Source organism: Gopherus flavomarginatus, chromosome 2, assembly GCF_025201925.1.
Source record: "Gopherus flavomarginatus isolate rGopFla2 chromosome 2, rGopFla2.mat.asm, whole genome shotgun sequence".
Taxonomy (NCBI): domain Eukaryota; kingdom Metazoa; phylum Chordata; order Testudines; family Testudinidae; genus Gopherus; species Gopherus flavomarginatus.
The window spans coordinates 302,552,791-302,572,388 of record NC_066618.1 but is presented as its reverse complement, the minus strand read 5'-3'; the positions used below and the strand labels follow the sequence as shown (position 1 = coordinate 302,572,388).

The following is a 19,598-nucleotide window of genomic DNA, read 5'->3' as shown; positions in this document are numbered from 1 at the left end:
GGAACTCTCGCGAGAACTGCCTCGCTGCCCGAAGGGGCGGAGTGCGGGTGGCTCCGCCCGCTATTTCCGAGGGGGGCGGGGGCAAAGCTAGTGAGAAGCCTCGCCTCCCCCCAGCTCGGACGGGAGCTGAGAAGGGTCATTGCCGGATCCCGTGACTGCGGGTAACGTGGCGGTGTTCGGCGGCGTGGGGCTCGGCCCGGAGAGCAGCGGGGCGGGGCAGCTCAGGGGGCGGCGAGGGGGCAGCGACGGGCTGTGTGGGGGCAGAGGGCAGTTCAGTGTGCACGGAGGGGGTAGTTGGGGGGGGCAGCTCAGGGTGCACGGAGGGGGTAGCTAGGGGCTGCGGGGGGGCAGCTCAGGGTGCACGGAGGGGGTAGCTAGGGGCTGCGGGGGGGCAGCTCAGGGTGCACGGAGGGGGTAGCTAGGGGCTGCGGGGGGGGCAGCTCAGGGTGCACGGAGGGGGTAGCTAGGGGCTGCGGGGGGGCAGCTCAGGGTGCACGGAGGGTGTAGCTAGGGGCTGCGGGGGGGCAGCTCAGGGTGCACGGAGGGGGTAGCTAGGGGCTGCGGGGGGGCAGCTCAGGGTGCACGGAGGGGGTAGCTAGGGGCTGCGGGGGGGCAGCTCAGGGTGCACGGAGGGGGTAGCTAGGGGCTGCGGGGGGGCAGCTCAGGGTGCACGGAGGGGGTAGCTAGGGGCTGCGGGGGGGGGCAGCTCAGGGTGCACGGAGGGGGTAGCTAGGGGCTGCGGGGGGGCAGCTCAGGGTGCACGGAGGGGGTAGCTAGGGGCTGCGGGGGGGGCAGCTCAGGGTGCACGGAGGGGGTAGCTAGGGGCTGCGGGGGGGCAGCTCAGGGTGCACGGAGGGGGTAGCTAGGGGCTGCGGGGGGGCAGCTCAGGGTGCACGGAGGGGGTAGCTAGGGGCTGCGGGGGGGCAGCTCAGGGTGCACGGAGGGGGTAGCTAGGGGCTGCGGGGGGACAGCTCAGGGTGCACGGAGGGGGTAGCTAGGGGCTGCGGGGGGACAGCTCAGGGTGCACGGAGGGGGTAGCTAGGGGCTGCGGGGGGGGCAGCTCAGGATGCACGGAGGGGGTAGCTAGGGGCTGCGGGGGGGGCAGCTCAGGGTGCACGGAGGGGGTAGCTAGGGGCTGCGGGGGGGCAGCTCAGGGTGCACGGAGGGGGTAGCTAGGGGCTGCGGGGGGGCAGCTCAGGGTGCACGGAGGGGGTAGCTAGGGGCTGCGGGGGGGGGCAGCTCAGGGTGCACGGAGGGGGTAGCTAGGGGCTGCGGGGGGGCAGCTCAGGGTGCACGGAGGGGGTAGCTAGGGGCTGTGTGCTCAGGGTGCAGGGAGGGGTAGCTCGGGGTTGCTAGGAGCTGAGTGTAAGCGGGGAGTAGGTCAGGGTGCAGGGAAGGGGGTTACTAGGGGCTGGGTGTGAGTGAGGGAGTAGCTCAGGGTGCAGGGAGGCAGTAACTCAGGGTGCAGCCGGGGCATACCTCGTGGTGCAGGCATGGGGGGTAGCTAGGAGCTGTGTGCGGGCAGGGGGATAGCCTGGGGCTGTGTGCCAGAAAAGGATGTAGCCGAGGGTGTCAGGAGGGGTTGTGTCCAAGGGAATGCTGTTGCTGTGAGACCCATCTATGCACTGAGCTACCCCCACCCCACCTGTGCATAGTCCCTAGCTGCCCCCTCTAGGTGGCACCGTGAGAGTGGCTCCGCTCCTTGTTGCTGTGTGCATGCTGAGCCGGGCCAGGCGATGCCCATCAGCACCCGGTGGTTTGCAGCCACCAAGGACTACAACTCCCTGAGCTTGGAGACTGAATAAACTGATCAGGATGAACCGAGCACTGGGCATTGCCAGTTGCCCTCCCAGAACATTCCTCTGTTCCCCCCACCTCCTGTGGGTCTCAGGGGCGAGGGCGGGTGAATGGTGATGCCAGGTTCTCATGCATCTGACGAAGTGGGTATTCACCCACGAAAGCTCATGCTCCAAAACATCTGTTAGTCTATAAGGTGCCACAGGACTCTTTGCTGCTTTTACAAATTCTCTGTGCCTCCAGGTCAATTTCCTCACATGGGCCATGCTGTTCTCCTGACCTCCCCTTACTAGGCCCACATAAAGAAACTGACCTGGATGCACAAAGTGCCTGGTGGTGCAGCTCCCTGCCCCCCAAAACTCTGCCCATGATGGCAGACCACCTGAGACTGCGTGCCACAGCTCACAGTTTGGGAACCACTGGACTGTACGATTGCAGTAAGCCCAGATGACTTTATAATCTACAAATCTACCTAAAATCTATTTTTGCAGAAGAGGTTGGGTCACAATTGTGGCAAAATGGTAGAAGTAAGATCAAAATTCAGATTTGTCTTTTAATTTTGGAGACCAACCAGCTCAGCATCTTGTATATGAACATAAGAACAGCCAGAGTGGGTCAGACCAAAGGTCCATCTAGCCCAGTATCCTGTCTTCTGACAGTGGCCAATGCCAGGTGCACCAAAGGGAATGAACAGAACACGGAATCATCAAGTGATCCATCCCCTGTTGCTCATTCCCAGCTTCTGGCAAACAGAGGCTAGGGACACCATTCTTGCCCATCCTGGCTAATAGCCATTGATGGACCTATCCTCTATGAACTTATCTAGTTCTTTTTTGAACCCTGTTATAGTCTTGTGAATCCTGGTATAGTTTTCGTGTGACCATGAAATAAATTGGAAAGCAGATGCAAAAGATTGGCAGACTTAATTAGTCAGTTAATACAGAATTGGAAGCTTTCCCTTTTGGACGCGTGCCTTTTCACACTTACAGAATGAGATACAGGCTCACAAAGGTGAATCACATAGCATTGTATTTAAAGAGTGTGAGGCACTCAGATACTAGGTAGATGGGGGCTATATGAGTACCTAGGACATCGATTATAAGCCCTTTGGCTTGTTTTCCATTCGATTTTTGTAATGAGTTCTGCCAGAAAAAAATACTTTGGGGGGGGGGGTGTTGAGGGAAAAAAACAACAATCCTTGGTGCTGAGAAGACAGACTCCAGTGTTTTGTTTTGTTTTGTTTTGTTTTACGAGCTCGAGCTCTTTCAGGGTATGGGACTTCATTCCTCAGGCCTTGGCTACACTGGCGCTTTACAGCGCTGCAACTTTCTCACTCGGGTGTGAAAAAAACACCCCCCTGAGCACAGCAAGATACAGCGCTGTAAAGCACCAGTATAAACAGTGCCGCAGCGCTGGGAGCGCGGCAAGCTAATCCCCATGGAGAGGTGGAGTACGTGCAGCGCTGGGAGAGCTCTCTCCCAGCGCTGGCGCTGCGACCACACTCACACTTCAAAGCGCTGCCGCGGCAGCGCTCCTGCGGCAGCGCTTTGATGTTTCGAGTGTAGCCAAGCCCCTAACCTCAGATCATCCTTGCCTAATGCATCATGTACTCTAGGAATTGTGTAGAGGTTAGCGAACGAATACACCACTGCAGAACACAGCAAAGTCACTGGCAGGAAAATTCTCTAGAGAAATCAAGCTGTAACTTTTTAGTTATACAAAGAAATCAGCAAGGGGAAAACTAGGAGCTGAACTGGAGCTAATTGCTCCATCGGGGACATGAAGCAAGCACAGCACAAAGAAATCTTTCAGCATTTCCATATACTCAAGCCCAGACTTGTCCTGGCATAAGCAGAAAGAGTGAGAAGCCCCACTAAACCGAGCATTAGGAGAATGTTTCTCCACCTAATTTGTTCAGCATTTCAGTATACCTGACTCTGGATAAGCCAGTTGGACATGGAGGAAGCTACTTTACCCCTTCTTTGTGTAATGGGGAGAGTAAACAATCCACAAAGACTCCAAGTGGGTCACTCAGTTATGTTTTGTGATGCGGTTTGTTCTTTTCAATTGATTCATTGAAATGTCTGTATCTGCAAAGTTAGCACAACTTGGAAAACCCACATAATTAAACAGCCAAGACAACTTGGCAAAGCAGCTTAGCACGGCAAACCCAGCATACCATGATAAAGTCTGTGCTGCATGGCAAAGCATACACAGCCAGTACTAGACAGGGAATCAGGCACAGTGTAAGAAAATCAGCATAGCATGATACAGTCAGTGCAGTATGGCTCATATGGCATACTGTGAACAGTACACCCAGAGCAGCAAGGTGCAGGCAGAGCAGCATGGCACAGCGGTTGATACACAATTCCTATTTGCATAATACACCAATCTTGAACCTGACAAATCAGCAGCTATATTTGCCCCCATTCTTCCGTCTAATGATGGAAATTCCACATTTCACAGGAGAAACAGGGAAGAGACATCAAGGCTTTTCCCTAGGACTTTGTCTCTTAGCCTTCCAAAAATTCACTAACTGAAATGACAGAGGCTGTGTTCAGCACCAGTAGTGGTTCTGTTGGTCCATATTTTATGAACCACCTGATGGTTCTGGAATCCTACAATTTCTTCCCATGCCCTTTCAGTCAAGCTCACAATGTCCTCTCCTCAGCCTAGCAGAGGGAGTCCAGTTCTTATTATAAGGCATCGCAATGGCTCCTTTGCCCTGGGGGAATCCAGCAGAGCAGGAGGAATCAGGTCTGGAAAAGGGGTGGAATATGGCAGACAGGAAACTGCTCAAGATCCTCCCAAACCTACACTTTCCCCCACTCTTTCACCCCCTGCTGTGACCACTTCCAGCTGAGGAAGCAAAGTGATGGCCCCCAGTGCCCACAGGGAAGGTGCTTCTTGCTCTCAGAGGTAAATTTACCAAATGTGGGCTCTTGCATCTTCAAAAACCCTGCCAACCAAAAGCTTCCTGCATGATCCTCCACTCCTAAAACCACCTCACCGCTCACCCTGGCCTCCTTCAGAAGTGGAGACTAGAGAGCACATTCTTGGCGGGTTCTTGGTAATGCCTCATGTTTGCTGGTCCTTTCTCTTCTTGCCATTTTCATTCTGAATCACAGGTTGGATGGACAGTAGAGATACAGCCAGGAACAAATAGCAAGGTCACCTCTGCAGTGGAAAGCCTGATCAAGAGCCCTACAGTTCCTTCTGGCCTGGCACAGTTCCCATCCTCCTTTGGGGGCACCTGTCTGCCCAGAACTTATCGGGGTGACTCACAAGGGAGGAGACCGGTGCTTGTGAAAAGCATTTTCTAAGAAGTTGGCCAGCATTTCACAGTCATCCTAGGAAAAAGGAATCAGCAGGTTAATTAGGCTTGGTGTAGCTGAGAGCACTCCCTGCATCTAATCCTCACTATCACCTCATGTCTCTATGTTAGCAAGAAGAGAAGAGAAGACCTGGTGAGCATGACTGCAGATGTACAGGGCTGTGGAGATCCAGAGAGACAAAGGTAAGCAGAGCAACTGATGCTGTAGAGGGGTCATTGGATTGCCAGGAGCCTCGTGGTAACATTCTCCTACCCAAGTGAAGGAAGGATTGGTTAATTTCCCTGCCGCAGAGGATCACACACACCACGACACCCACAAAATCACCGGCTTGTAAAAGACTTTTCTCTCTGCTTCTTAACAGAAAATTGTTTGACTTTCAAATCAACAGATTGTACCAGAAGCCACGTATTTTCCAGAAATGCTCGTCCAGGAACGAAGTATAAATGCACCGTATTGCAAGTGCCCAGCAGATAAAGCTGTTTGTCAAAGGAGCTGACTAACTGTTTGGGTAGGGTCAGGATTCAGATTGAGGAATTCTCCCAGACTTCACTTACAGTTTCCAAATTCCCAACTCATGGCCAAAATGCGACACCATTTTTTGGCAAAAATAAGTGTGTCTGCTTCCTCCTAGCCAGGCTTCCTCCAGGCTGCTCTGCTACGCAAAGCATCTGCATTCCCCTGGCTCTGGACTGCTGAACTAGCTGGCCCCTCCCTAGCTCTGGGGCCACTGAAGAGAAATGTGCTGTGCACAAGTTTGATGGTGAGGGAATTGATCCCATCTTCTGGCCAGGTAGAAAGCTGCAGTGTAGGTCAGTGACTGCTGTCTGGGGCAGCAGCAGGCTTGGGTGCTTCTCTGGGGGAGGCAGGAGGTGGCAGAGAGACTCATCTGGGCTCTTTGATCTAGGCAGCTCTTCTAGTTTCATACTCCAAAATCATTTTTAAATTTGGTCCCACTCACTGTGTGCCTCATGCCATGATAATGTGGCTACTCCTGTCACTGGAGCAGCCTGGAGCGAGGCCTGAGCAAAGCAGATAGGCAAAGAGTGGCAGGGTGGTAAAAAGTAGTGAGTTCATCATGCAACCATAAACGGACCCTGATCACAGTCATAAGAACAAGCTTGCTTAAATGGGAAAATAAGTGAGTGGACTCCCCAGGCCCAGGTCCTCCCCCTCGGCAGCCCTCATGCCCCTGAGGCATAGGGTGTGGTGGAGAATTAGAGAGTCCTGTGTTAATATATTGGCAGCAGATCCCTGCCCGAGGGAGTCGCGCAGATTCTAAAGGAGAAGGGAGGAGGCTCACCTCATGGATGAATCCGTAGTGCACCAGCTCTGAGGCCAAGCCCTTGGAACTGTCAGCTGCAGAAACAGGGTTAGCTGTGAGCACAGGAAATTCATGCAGCTCCAGAGAGCACCTCTCTTGGCACACAGCCCAGCTGGAAGCTTTTGCTGACACATTTGGCTTTGGGGACACAGATGGAGTGAGCCTAGGGCTGGCTGAGCACCAGCCCATGCAACTATGGGGCAGACACAGTGTGTAGGTGAGCACCGAGTGGGCCTCACGCCAAGTGCCGGGTTGAATGAGCTTTGCCAGGTTCCACTCCCAGACCAGGCAAAGTATCGCCATCTCAGCAGAACGCCCTTTTGACATTCTTGGCTCATTTTGGCTCAGAAACCAAAAAGGGCCTTTTATGATACCAAGCCCTGTGCAGGGAGATCCCTGGCTCTGGGCTTTTCGGCTGTCTGTGAGGCCAGATAAAGAACTCTTAACTCCAGGGCGCTAGATAAAGATAGACGCACTTTCCTTCAGAGGGCTCCAGTCTTCCCCAGGAGTCGGGCTGGGACTGAGCATGCTCTGAAGAGAACCACCTCTAGGCTCTGCAGCAGAGCCAGGATGAATGGCCAGGAACTTTCACACCATACAAGGGCAGCTCATCACTCAGCCATGGACTTTTCCCCTTTACTAAAGCTGCAGAAAAAGGCTGCTGTCTCAGGGGAGAAACTACCTACTTCCTCTTCTCTTGACAGGTGTCACAGTAATGGGGTGCAGAGGTGAAATTCTAATCAGGATAATGCGAATGAGTTACCTAGGGAGGTGGTGGAATCTCCTTCCTTAGAGGTTTTTAAGGTCAGGCTTGACAAAGCCCTGGCTGGGATGATTTAGTTGGGGTTGGTCCTGCTTTGAGCAGGGGATGGGACTAGATACCTCCTGAGGTCCCTTCCAACCCTGATCTTCTATGATTCTATGAATGTTCCTAATGGCCATTCCATTATGCTCCCAAAGGCTGTGAGCTCCGGACACCCACTGCTCTGGGGACACAGGTGGGCAGGACCCTGCACCTGGCTGGCAGGGTTCAGGCTGCCTCCTCCAGTACAGAGAGGAAAGTAAACCAGGTTGTAAACAGCCTGTGAGCTCTTTGGAGTAAGGACCATGTCCTCCTGTAAGTCTGAGCATGGCCTTGTGCCATGGGGGCCCAACCCTGCTCAGGGCCCTCAGGCACAACTGCTAGGTCAATAATAGGAAATGGTAATTATAAATAAACCTACTTGGCAGCAGGTCGTAGCTCAACTGTCGGTGCAGCTTGTCCTCCAGGGTTAGCAAGAGCGTGAGCTGCAGCAGGAAGAGAGCATATTAGAAAAGAGCATCAGCTTCTCCTTAGGAGAGGAACGTGCAGCTCCTTCAGTCAGCACCAGAGGGTAGCGGGTAGTGCTGGTGCAGGAGATCGCGGGCAGCCGGTCAGACATGCCCTTTGAATGCCCTGCCTGGAATGAATGTGCCCTTTCCTCTATCACAGCTAAAATGTTACATTACACTGGGAGAAGGGTAGGGTCGGAGACACCCCACCCAGTGCAACAACCCCAAGTCTTTCCCTCTCCGACCTCACTCCAGACTGCAGGAAGTGCTCTGGGAGTTCCTCACAGAGGATAAAGGGCTCAGGATCCCTCCAAGGATCCCTCAGAAGAATTTTAGCTGAATAGAACAAGCCCTAGTGTCATTATTGTCCTTGCAATGATAAAAGAGCCACAGATCAAAATCACCAGATCCTGGATACAGCTCCCTCTTTCTAAAGGAGACCCCTCAAACCATGATCCTGTCCCTTTGGAATCACAGAACCCCCAAGAGATGAACAAGGGATCCCAGGCACACTTGCACCACAGCAGAGGAATCACCCCGCTCCTTGTTCTAGGAGAATCATCTGGGATTGAGGAACCTGGAGCCGAATGCAGGATCCCAGCTGGGGTCTCCATGGGACCCTGGAGCAGAGGGAGCCATATCCACACTCCTACTGGACTTTGTACTGCTGTACCGCATGGCAGACTCAGATCTGATTTGCTGCCCCCAACCCCCAAGTCTCTCTCCGTGTCCATCTTTCCAGGCATCTCCCCGCACCTCAGGAGCACTGTCTGAGTCTCAGGCTGTTATTCCATGCCCAAGGCTCAGCTCTCCCCAGGTCCCTGCATTTCTCTGACTTCGCTGGTCACAACTCTGCCTCATTAAGTAGCATCTGCAACTTATGCTCTCCTCTTCCAGATCAGAGGAGACCCAGCTCTAGTCCCAGCATCCCCCAGTGTCATCCCTGGCCATTTACCAACCCCCTTTGGTCATGGCCTATTAGCTAATATTAGCCCCTGTGTGACTACACAACTTGGCCAAGCAGAATGGAGAGACGCTGCAGCCAGCGTTAGACCTATGACAAGTACTGATTTATACAACACCATGGGGGCACCGAGCCCCACAAAACACATGGAGTCCCTAGCCTCTGTTTGCCAGAAGCTGGGAATGGACAACGGGATGGATCACTTGATGATTCCCTGTTCTTTCATTCCCTCTGAGGCACCTGGCATTGGCCACTGTTGGGAGACAGGATACTGGGCTAGATGGACCTTTGCTCTGATCCAGTATGGCCGTTCTTATGGCGGCAAGGGTCCTACCCCTAAGGAGCTTACAGTCAACTTTGGAGAAACACCAGGAGACTGCAAGGACCAAGTGTGGGAGGCCACAGACAGGAGAGAAGCAACAGAAAGAGACACAGGTCTGTGGATTTTGATCCCCTCCCATAGTTCATGAGTTTGCACCTCATGTTTGGGTTTGCCCCATTATAGGAAAGGAGCCACCCACTAAACTCAGAGCTGGCCCATCTGGCAGGGTTCAGATCTGGGGTTTGGGTTCAGGCTTGTCTACACAAGAAAGCAGCACTGGTTTAACTGAAGGTATGATTTTAAGCTGATTTAGCTAAACCGATGCTAACCCTGATGTGGGCACTTATTTTGATTTAAGAGCAACATACTTCAGTTTCTCTTCAACTCCCAAGAGCGGCCACTCAAGGGCTTGCACCAGTTTAACTACATTGGTTTAAAAATTGCTGTGAGTTAAACCAGTGCAACCTGCTCATCTAGACACAACCTATGTGACAGCAGTGAATCTTGGGAAAGGCAATGAAGGTGCTGAGCTGGCACTGGATGCACAGAAGAGGGGTCATCTCTAAGCACAGGGTGTGGTGTAATGAATTCTCAGGGTCAAGAGTGAGAGGCAGCGGGCAGAGCACAGGGTGTAACAGCAGGTCTTGGAGGAAGCACAGGCTAACATGTGAGACCCTGGAGTTTGATCCTGACGCAGATTGAGAAGCTGCTCTACTAACTTCTAGATGGAGTCTGCTGTGTTCTTGTTACTGCTGATCCTGTCCTAGCAGCGCTGCCCACACACAGCAGGACAGTCCCTGCCCCACTGACTAATTCTAGCCAATGCGGCAGTCAGGTTTGCCTGGCCTAATTTAATCCTCCAGTGCTGTTCCTTGCTCCTGGCTCCACTATCTTCAAGTGTTGTACATTACTGGGGACAGAAGTCTGCTTTACTGATGGTTACTGCTGGGATCACCTCGTTTTGCTCGTTAGGAGACTGGTAATCAGCACTCCATCAGCCTTCACTGCTCTTATTGCATTGCCTCACCAACAGTGCCAGCGCCACCCTCATATGTCTTTGCTTTCTTCCATGCCGCTTATCCTGGATCATCGGCCCAGCTGTCTTCCTAAAACCAGGGAGCTCTTTGGGGCACCCTGCTGGAACTCGCTAGCTGGGACTCTGTTTCTGCAGCACCCTGCACAGTGGGCCCATGCCTGCTACTGTAACAAATGTCCTACCAATCTTTGTTCGAGGGAAAAGGGGAAGGACAGACCAAGAGGGTCATGCTCTGGTACTGGCCCAGTGCTGTGAGCTCTGCTGGGCTCATCACTTACATGCCACTGGGCCTTCTCTTCATTCATCTCCATGCTACACTGCATCTGCACCACCTAGGAGAGACCAAGACAAACATCAGCGTGGGAGCTGCACGGGACATATGCGCTCTCCCCTCCTCAGCTCTGCCATATCCCTGGCCAAGCAGCTTGACTTCCCCCCTCCAACTTACATCCCACAACCCCAGCTGCCTATATGCCACCTAAAACCTTCTCCCATTCCCTCCCCCATTTCTATCGCATTGGAATTGCCAGACTGGGCCAGCCCAGGGTCCATCTGAACCAGTACTTGTCCCTGCCAGGGGCAACACGAGCTGATTAAGAGGAAGGTGCCAGAACACTGTGTAGGGGACACTTATGGAGTAACCTTCCCATCAAGGAAAATCTCCTATCCCCGTTTGTTAGGGGTTGGCTCCCCCCTGAAGCAGGAGGGGTTACAGCCCTTCCCAAACTCTTGGTTACGTTTTAATATTACAACTCTGGGTGTTCGTGGCCATATACTTTGCCTGCACCTTTCTGATCCTGCTATGCTCCTGGCCTGGCTGACACCTGGTGAACCTCAGCATTTATTCTGTACCCATCTATCATGGCCCGTCTCCAAACCACAGAGCCCCAGGCTCCTGGCTCTCCTAGCCAGGGGTCTCCTCAGCCCCAGTCATCCCCATCCCCTGTCTCCGAGCCTCCTCAATTCCTGTTGGGCCCTGTCTGAGCTAGGGCAACCAGCATGGGGCGCAGGGTCCCATCTATGTACAGAATGGGACTAGCACATCCCTAGCACATTCCTTCTGCACCCTGATACTTGTTTGCTTTGCTGACCCCACTGAGCCGAGCAGGATCCTGCAAACATTTAAAAAATACAGAGTCACATCACCTGACAAGACCTCCCTCCCCACCACCCACAGCCTCAGTTTCTTTCCTCCTTCATCCATTAGCCCTGGCACCTGTCTCACTGATGCCGTCTCCTCCTGCCTGATGAGCGCCCTTGCCCCCATTCTCTGCCAGCACCGGCTTAGCCAAGCACTCAAATATGGACTTCACTCCAGTTCTGAAAATCCAGTTTTGAAATGCTGGTGCTGGTGGCAGGAGGCACATCTGAGATCATTAATGTCTCACGTTCTAATTGTTAGTAAGGCCGCACACGCGGCCCCCAGTCGGGGTCAGGACCCCACTGAGCTGTGCCCTGCACAAACACACACAGTCATGGCCGTGGTCCTGGCCAAGGAACCCACAGCCCCACTGGTCCCCAGAGGTTGAGGGGAGAGGGGAACAATGATACAGTATCTGACAACACGGAGACACTGGCACATTTGTCCCCTCCGGCTTGTTATAAAGCAGCTATAGGCGCTGACTCTGTGGGTGCTGCAGCCCTGGAGCACCCACGGAAAAAAAATAGTGGGTGCTAAGCACCCACTGGCAGCCAAGTTCCCACATCCCCAGTGCCTCCACTCCTTCCCCTCCCTCCCAGTGCTTCTTGCTCGCCACAAATCAACTGTTCCATGGCATGCAGGAGGTGCAGGGAGGGAGGGGAAGGAGCAGGAATGGGGTGTGCTTGGGGGAGGGGGTGGAACTGGGCAGGAAGAGGCGGGGTGGGGGAAGAGTGGGATGGGAAGAGGTGGGGATGGGGATTTGGGGGAAGGGGTGGCATGGAGGTGGGAAGAGGTGGAATGGAGAGAGGGCTTGGGGGGAAGGGGCTGGGTGGGGCCTGGGACAGAGCAGGGCTGGGGGTTTGGGAAGGGGTGGAGGGGGCAGGGCCGGCGCCAGGAAGAGGTGAGGCGGAGTGGAGGCTTGGGGGAAGGGGTTGGGTGGGGTGGGACCTGGGGCAGAACAGGGGGTTGAGCACCCCTGGGGCCCAGAGGAAACCAGCGCCTAGTGAAAGCAGCAATTATTTAGGCCCTAAAACTCTGATTGACTCACCACCTGCAAATTGTTCCAAGCTCTTAATCTTTCCCCTCCCCAGTCTCTCCTTCCTCCTTTCTCAATCACTGTAGACAACACCTCCATCCTCCCTCCCACTCAGGTCTGTAATATGGGTGCCACCTTCCACTCAGCCCTCCCTCTAGATCCTCACATCCAGGCCGGGTTCTAATCCTGCCACTTCTTTCTGCAAAACACCATTATGATCCAGGCTTTCCAGCTGCCTGATGCCCCATTCTCAGATAGGAAACAACATTCAGCACCAGCTTGTACTGGGGCGGAATCCCACTCCTGCTGACTGGGGTGTGACATGATGGCTCTCCTCTTTGACCCACTTTGCTGTGGCAGTTCATGCACTCCGGGACAAGAGCGCTACTGACCCTTTAGCATGCATGGATGGTCCATGCTGCCAGGGAGCTGAAAGCTATGTTCTCACACAAGGGAAGCACCAGTTGGAAAGAGTCTAACTCCCTAGGGGCTTGTCTACACATGCAACACAGCAATAGCACTTCAGTATAGACACCAGCTATGCCAAGGGAGGACGTCTCCCGTCACTGTAGGTAGCTAGGCTGACGGCAGAATTCTCCTGTTGACCTAGCGCTGTCTAGACCAGGAGGTAGATCATGCATTGGCCTGGCCTGGTTTCCTCCCCATGCTGTGACCATGAGGCAGCATCGCAGACAATAACCTGTGGTAGAAGGGTGCCCCGCTTGATGTCTGGAGTCTGGTTTACAATGTCTAGCCTCCCTCGATACAGAGGCTATCACCTGGTGGTTGAACTCTGCATATGAAAGGAGGCGGTGACCTTTAATCTCTGTCCACACAGCTAAACCTCTCATCCAGGCCCTCATCATCTCACATACCTGCTACAGCAACCTCCTCATCTCTGCCCTTGACAAATGCCATTTAGATTCACCTATAGCCTTTAAAAACACAGCTACTTAGATAGTCAGCTCTTTGAGGCAGGGCTGTCTTTCTGGTCAGTGTTTGTACAGTGCCCAGCGCCGTTCACAGGGGCTCGTAGGCAATATGGCTTTACAAACAATAAGCACAGAAGTCTTTTTCTTGGCTTCTCATTTTGATCCCCCCCTTTGTGTCCCTCTGCTAGCGCCTCTTCCACTTCAAAGACATACACTAGGTGCCTTCACTGTAGAGCAGCGGTGGGCAAACTACAGCCCAGAGGCTGCATCCGGCCCTTCAGATATTCTAATCTGGCCCTCAAGTTCCTGCCAGGGAGTGGGGTCTGGGGCTTGTCCTGCTCCAGCGCTCCAGCCAGGGAGCGGGATCCAGGGCTTGCCCCACTCTGTGCATGCCATGGCGCCATGTGGTTCCTGGAAGCAGTATCATGTCCCCTCTCTGGCTCCTATGTGTAGGGGGTTCCACACACTGCCCCCAGCCTCGCCCCAAGCACTGCCTTCGCAGCTCCCATTGGCTGGGCACCTGCGGATGGAGCAGCGCGCAGAACCGCCTGGCTGCACCTCCACATAGGAACCGGAGAGGCAGCCATGCTGCTGCTTCTGGGAGCTGCTTGAGGTAAGCACCGCCTGGAGCCTGCACCCCTGACCCTTCCCACACCCCAACTCCCGGCCCCAGCCCAGATCCCCCTCCTGCCCGCTGAACCCCTCGGTCCCAGCCTAGAGCACCCTCCTGCACCCCCAACCCCATTCCAGAGCCTACACCCCCATCCAGAGCCCTAACCTCCACCCCTACATCCCAACCCACTGCCCCAGCCTGGAGCCCCCTCCCATATCCTGAACTACTTATTTCTGGCTCCACCCCACAGCCCGCTTCCCCAGCCAGAGCCCTCACCCCCTCCCACACTCCAATCTCCAGTTTTGTGAGTATTCATGGCCTGCCATACAATTTCCATACCCAGATGTGGCCCTCAGGACAAAAAGTTTGCCCACCCCTGCTGTAGAGCCTTTCATGACCTATCTCCGCTTGCCCCATCTTTTTTCATGTACCATAGACATAGCCACTCCTCCATTCATTCAGGAAATGATGCCAGTCTTGATTGCCCATTTTAGAAATTTCCCCACAAGTCATCTCTCGTTGCACCCCCCCGTGCAAGGGAGAAGCTCCCCGAAACACTCTGCAAAGCCACTTCATTGTCCTCTTTCAAATCCCTCCTTAACACCCCCTGTTGCCAGATCCACACAAACCTCAGCACTGCTTAGGCAGCCGGTGTGCTGTGACCTCTGCTTTTCCTCCTGACCCGTATAGTCTCACTGTTTCCTTGTGCCCCCTCTGCCTGTTATATCCACCTTCTGTCTCCAGTCCTACACCTGGACTGTAAGTGTTCTGGGGCAGGGACTGCCTCTGTTATATATTTCTACAACACCCACATCTAGAGCTACCATAATACAAAGAATAGATAGGAGTAATAAAGAGAGTGTCTGTAACCGTGCGTCCACTCATGCTTGCCCCACTCCCCTGCTCCCTTCAATTCTTTGCTCTGCCCATTTGGCAAGACTGTACCTTCCACCAGAGCGCAAGCAGTGTGGGGCAGGGATTTCTCTCTCTCTCTGTGCAGCACCCAACAGAACTGGGGCCTGATCTCAGCTGGGGTCTCACTGTAATGTCAGGATCAAAGAATAATCAATCCCTGCCTCCCATCATGCACTGGGCTTTAGTGCTATCCATGGACCTACTGGGAAATGCACCAGAGACCCGCCCCAGCCCAGCCTGGCTGCTCTGACAGGGCAAGGCTGAGAACAAAGTGCATTAACTCGATCCCAAGTGGGGAGCCCACAGCACTCACTATGGGCACTGGAAACATCTCTCTTGTGCCTGTGGAAGAACTCACAGTGGGGCTGGGGGACAGTGCCAGACCTGTGGGAGAGGAGTCCACAGGGCAAGAGTGCAGCATAGAAGGGCACTGTCTGCCTAGTTCAAGCAGGGGGTGCTGTCCCCAGGGTGGCATTTGAAATGGTCCCACTATCTCCCTTACCTTCCTCGTCTCCACATCGAAAGGCTCCGGGGTGGGCGTCTTGGCTTTCTGGGGGTCCTCCTGAGGCTGGGAGAGCGCACGCGGGAGCAGCTGGGGCCTGGTGGCAGCAAAGTTCATCAGGGGATAGATCCCATTCCTGCCACAGAGACACAGGTCAGGTGGAACCAGCCATGCCCAGGCCCAGCTAGCAAGGGGCGAAGGAAGGGTCATGGCCCAGGGGAGCTGTGCTCCAGGAGGAGGAGAAGCTGGGCCCTGTTGATGTGGGGGAGGCAGCAGGGCACAAGCCCTTCCCCCCACTCCAGACATGGCTGTCTTGGGGGCCCGCATGGTTCAGGGGCTGTGGATAGAACGGCCCCCATGGGGAGGGGGACAAATCAGGAACTGACCCAGAAACCACTCAGCAGAAAGGAAACATTTCTGCAAAAGCTTCCCTGCAGCGTTCATGACACTGGCAGCTCCATGCAGCCCAGGGACGAGGCACTGTCTGGCATCCAGTGGTCAGCACTGAACGAAACCAGCCACTCCACTGGTGCTTGCACTAGAGAGCCTGAGCTCAGGTCTCTGGAGCGGACGGGCTGAGGCCCTGTCTGCCGGAGCCTCAGTGGCAGCATGTTATCCACGCATGGAGCTTCTGAACAGGCCTAGCTGAGGGATCCGTGGGACAACACCCAACCCCAGCTCACCTGACATCCTCCAGGAACTTGTCAAGCTCCAGGAAGGAGACTTCTGAGTATCTGGAAGAGAAACAGGAGGGGAGAAGTTACTGAGGACAGTGGGGCAAGGAGGGGCAGAGAGGGGGGCTAGGGGAGAGGTGGGGCAGTGATATTAGGAGCACCAAGCCATCTTTCCTGGGCGTGGAGGTTGCAGGGTTTCCTGCCCATCCACACTCCCTGCTGGGGCTGCCCCAAGATCCCCCTTCCCAGGGGTCTCACCTCCACTGCACTGCGGGCCGCCCCTCTAGCCGGATCTCTGCCATCACCATGTTCAGGTCCAGCCCCTTCGTATTCTCCTCCACCACGTTCTCTGGCATCAGATCTACAGCAAAGCCAAGAGAAGAACCTGTCAGGTGGGAGCTCTGCACAAACTCTCCCCACTGGTAGGGGCCTGAGCCTCCCCTTTCCCCGAGGAGGGGCCTAGAGAGCCTTTCCCATGCCCTCGGCTACACCAGGGTAGGGATTTGGGTGGCTCCCTCTGGTACAGCCCTGCTCAAGGTCCTGTCTAGTGCCAGGGTGCTGTGGCTGAGAGTCCCTGTTCCTCGTCCCCACTCACACTGGTTGTTGATGAAGCAGTGCGCTGCCAGCAGTTTGAGGGAGTGGACCTCAAAGAGCACCTGGTGGAAGAGCAGGTTATGGGCTGTCGGCCGCTTGTCCGGGTTGAGGAGCAGGCACCCCAGAATGAAGTCCTGAGAGGCAAAAGGGATGGGGGGATGAGCCTGCAGCACTGCAGAGACCTCCCCCTATTGCAGCCCCACCACAACTGCCCGTCTCCTGCTCATGCCCAGGAGAGGCAATGAGTGCCCATACTCTGAGGGCTCCAGTAGCCTCATGCCAATGGGCAGCATCACCAGAGGGCACTGCAGAGTGCACAGACTTCGGTGCAATGATCGTGGAATTCGTGGTATCACTTTAAGGGGACAGTGTTCCTGGGGGTCCCATTGCAGCATGAGGCTGGGCTGCCAGGAGCACTGGCTCCTAACGCTGCTGAGCAATGTGAGTGTGGAGGATGCAGGGGAAATTCAGCAAGGAGACTGGAAAAAGAATTGAGGAGGGGGGTGTCTAACAGCCCATCAGAATCAGCACCTGAGAGCCTTTGCTCTGCGCTCAGGAAAGGCTCTCAGGTGCTTATTCTGATGGGCTGTTAGACACCCTCCCCCAATAGTCCACCTAGCCCAGTATCCTGTCTCTGATAATGACCGGTGCTAGATGCTTCCGGCAGCTGGAGGTTTAGAGACACCCAGAGCATAGGGTTGTTGCATCCCTGCCCATCCTGGCTATTATAGCCATTGATGGACCTACTCTCCATAAACTTATCTCATTCTTTTTTGAACTCTGTTATTGTCTTGGCCTTCACAACATTCTCTGGCAAAGAGTTCCACAGCTTGACTGTGCATTGTGTGAAGAACTACTTTCTTTGTTTTAAACTTGCTGCCTGTTAATTTCATTGGATGACCCCTGGTTCTTGTGTTATGTGAAGGGGTAAATAATACTTCCTTATTCATTTTCTCTACAGCATTCATGATTTATAGAACTCTATCATATCCCCTGTTAATTGTCTCCTTTTTAAAATGGAAGTCCCAATCTTTTTACTCTGTCCTTCTGTAGAAGTTGTTTCATACCCCTATCATTTTCATTGCCCTTCTCTGCATTTTTTCCCATTCTAATATATCTTTCTTGAGACGGGGCAACAGAACTGCACGCAGTATTCAAGGTGTGGATGTACCATGGATTTATATAGTGGCATGATGATATTTTCTGTCTTATTTTATCTATCCTTTTCTTAATGATTCCCAACATTCTGTTCGCTTTTTTGACTGCCGCTGCACACTGAGTGGATGTTTCCAGAGAACTACCCACAGTGACTCCAAGATCTTTCTTGAGGTGTAACAGCTAATTTAGACCTCATCACTTTATATGTATAGTTGGGATATGTTTTCCAGTGTGCATTACTTTGCACTTATCAACACTTAATTTCATATGCTATTTTGTTGCCCAGTCCCTGAGTATTCCTTTTGTGGGGCCATGGGGATGCCCATAGCGGTGCCACTGATCTGGAGATATGTATTGTCATCAAATTTGAAACAGTTGTGTGTGAGGATAAAGGCACAGAGCTCAGCAGCCAGTTGTGCTGTGGCATCATCAGGGATACTGTTCCTGACAGCTTGTATTCCATCTGTGTGTGGGATGTATGTGTAGAGAGCCTTTTGTGAGATTCCTTTGTAGCTCTTCCCAGTTAGCTTTGGACTTAACTATCTTGAGCAGTTTTGTATGATCCGCAAATTTTCCCACCTCATTGTTCACCCCCTTTTTCCAAATCATTTATGAATATGTTGAACAGCACCGGTTCCAGTATAGATCCTTGGGGCACCCTGCTATTTACCTCTCTCCATTTTGAAAACTAACCATTCATTCCTACCCTGTTTCCTATCTTTCAACCTGTTACTGATCCATGAGAGGACCTTCCCTCTTGTCCCATGACTCCTTCCTTGCTCATTCTTCTCTTCTGCAGACTAAACAATCCCAGTTCCCTCAGCCTCTCCTTATAAGACATGTGCTCCAGCCCCCTAATCATTATTGTTGACCTCCGCTGGACTCTTTCCAATTTTTCCACATCCTTCTTGTAGTGTGGAGCCCAAAACTGGACACAGTACTCCAGATGAGGTCTCACCAATGTCGTACAGAGGGGAATGATCACGTCCCTCCATCTGCCGGCAATGCCCCTACTTATACAGCCCAAAATGCCGTTAGCCTTCTTGGCAAAAACGGCACACTGTTGACTCACATCCAGCTTCTCGTCCTCTGTAACCCTTAGGTCCTTTTCTACAGAACTGCTTCCTAGCCACTTGGTCCCTAGTCTGTAGCAGTGCATGGGATTCTTCCATTCTAAGTGCAGGACTCTGCACTTGTCCTTGTTAAACCTCATCAGATTTCTTTTGTCCCAGTCCTCTAATTTGTCTAGGTCCCTCTGTTTCCTATCCCTACCCTCTAGTGTATCTACCACTCCTCCCAGTTTAGTGTCATCTGCAAACTTGCTGAGGGTTCAGTCCATGCCATCTTCCAGATAGGAGGATTTAAATGACAGGTTACACAACACAGTTAAGTATCAGAGGGGTAGCCGTGTTAGTCTGGATCTGTAAAAGCAGCAAAGAATCCTGTGGCACTTTATAGACTAACAGACGTTTTGGAGCATGAGCTTTCGTGGGTGAATACCCACTTCGTCAGATGCATGTAGTGGAAATTTCCAGGGGCAGGTATATATATGCAAGCAAGCTAGAGATAACAAGGTTAGTTCAATCAGGGAGGATGAGGCCCCATCTAGCAGTTGAGATGTGAAAACCAAGGGAGGAGAAACTGCTTTTGTGGTTGGCAAGCCATTCACAGTCTTTGTTCAATCCTGAGCTGATGGTGTCAAATTTGCAGATGAACTGAAGCTCAGCAGTTTGTCTTTGAAGTCTGGTCCTGAAGTTTTTTTGCTGCAGGATGGCCATCTTAAGGTCTGCTATAGTGTGGCCAGGGAGGTTGAAGTGTTCTCCTACAGGTTTTTGTATATTGCCATTCCTAATATCTGATTTGTGTCCATTTATCCTTTTCCGTAGAGACTGTCCAGTTTGGCCGATGTACATAGCAGAGGGGCATTGCTGGCATATGATGGCATAT

The 19,598-nt window shown here is 53.3% G+C and overlaps 1 protein-coding gene across 4 annotated transcripts in view; it reads right to left on the bottom strand.

Moving 5' to 3' along the window:
- Positions 1 to 2,701: 2,701 nt before the first annotated feature.
- NRBP2 (nuclear receptor binding protein 2) overlaps positions 2,702 to 19,598 on the bottom strand; it is a 76,846-nt gene continuing 59,949 nt past the window's right edge. For 3 of the 4 annotated variants that reach the window (XM_050939395.1, XM_050939396.1, XM_050939394.1), the window contains 8 exons: positions 16,495 to 16,627; positions 16,158 to 16,260; positions 15,909 to 15,959; positions 15,226 to 15,361; positions 10,365 to 10,418; positions 7,677 to 7,740; positions 6,433 to 6,488; positions 2,702 to 5,147 (listed from right to left, as the gene is read on the bottom strand). In XM_050939395.1, coding sequence (XP_050795352.1) covers positions 5,079 to 5,147; positions 6,433 to 6,488; positions 7,677 to 7,740; positions 10,365 to 10,418; positions 15,226 to 15,361; positions 15,909 to 15,959; positions 16,158 to 16,260; positions 16,495 to 16,627 — 666 coding nt within the window. In that variant the 3' untranslated portion in view covers positions 2,702 to 5,078. Of the gene's footprint in view, positions 5,148 to 6,432; positions 6,489 to 7,676; positions 7,741 to 10,364; positions 10,419 to 14,753; positions 14,849 to 15,225; positions 15,362 to 15,908; positions 15,960 to 16,157; positions 16,261 to 16,494; positions 16,628 to 19,598 lie in introns of those variants that run through there. The other variant, XR_007772497.1, reaches the window with a different exon arrangement.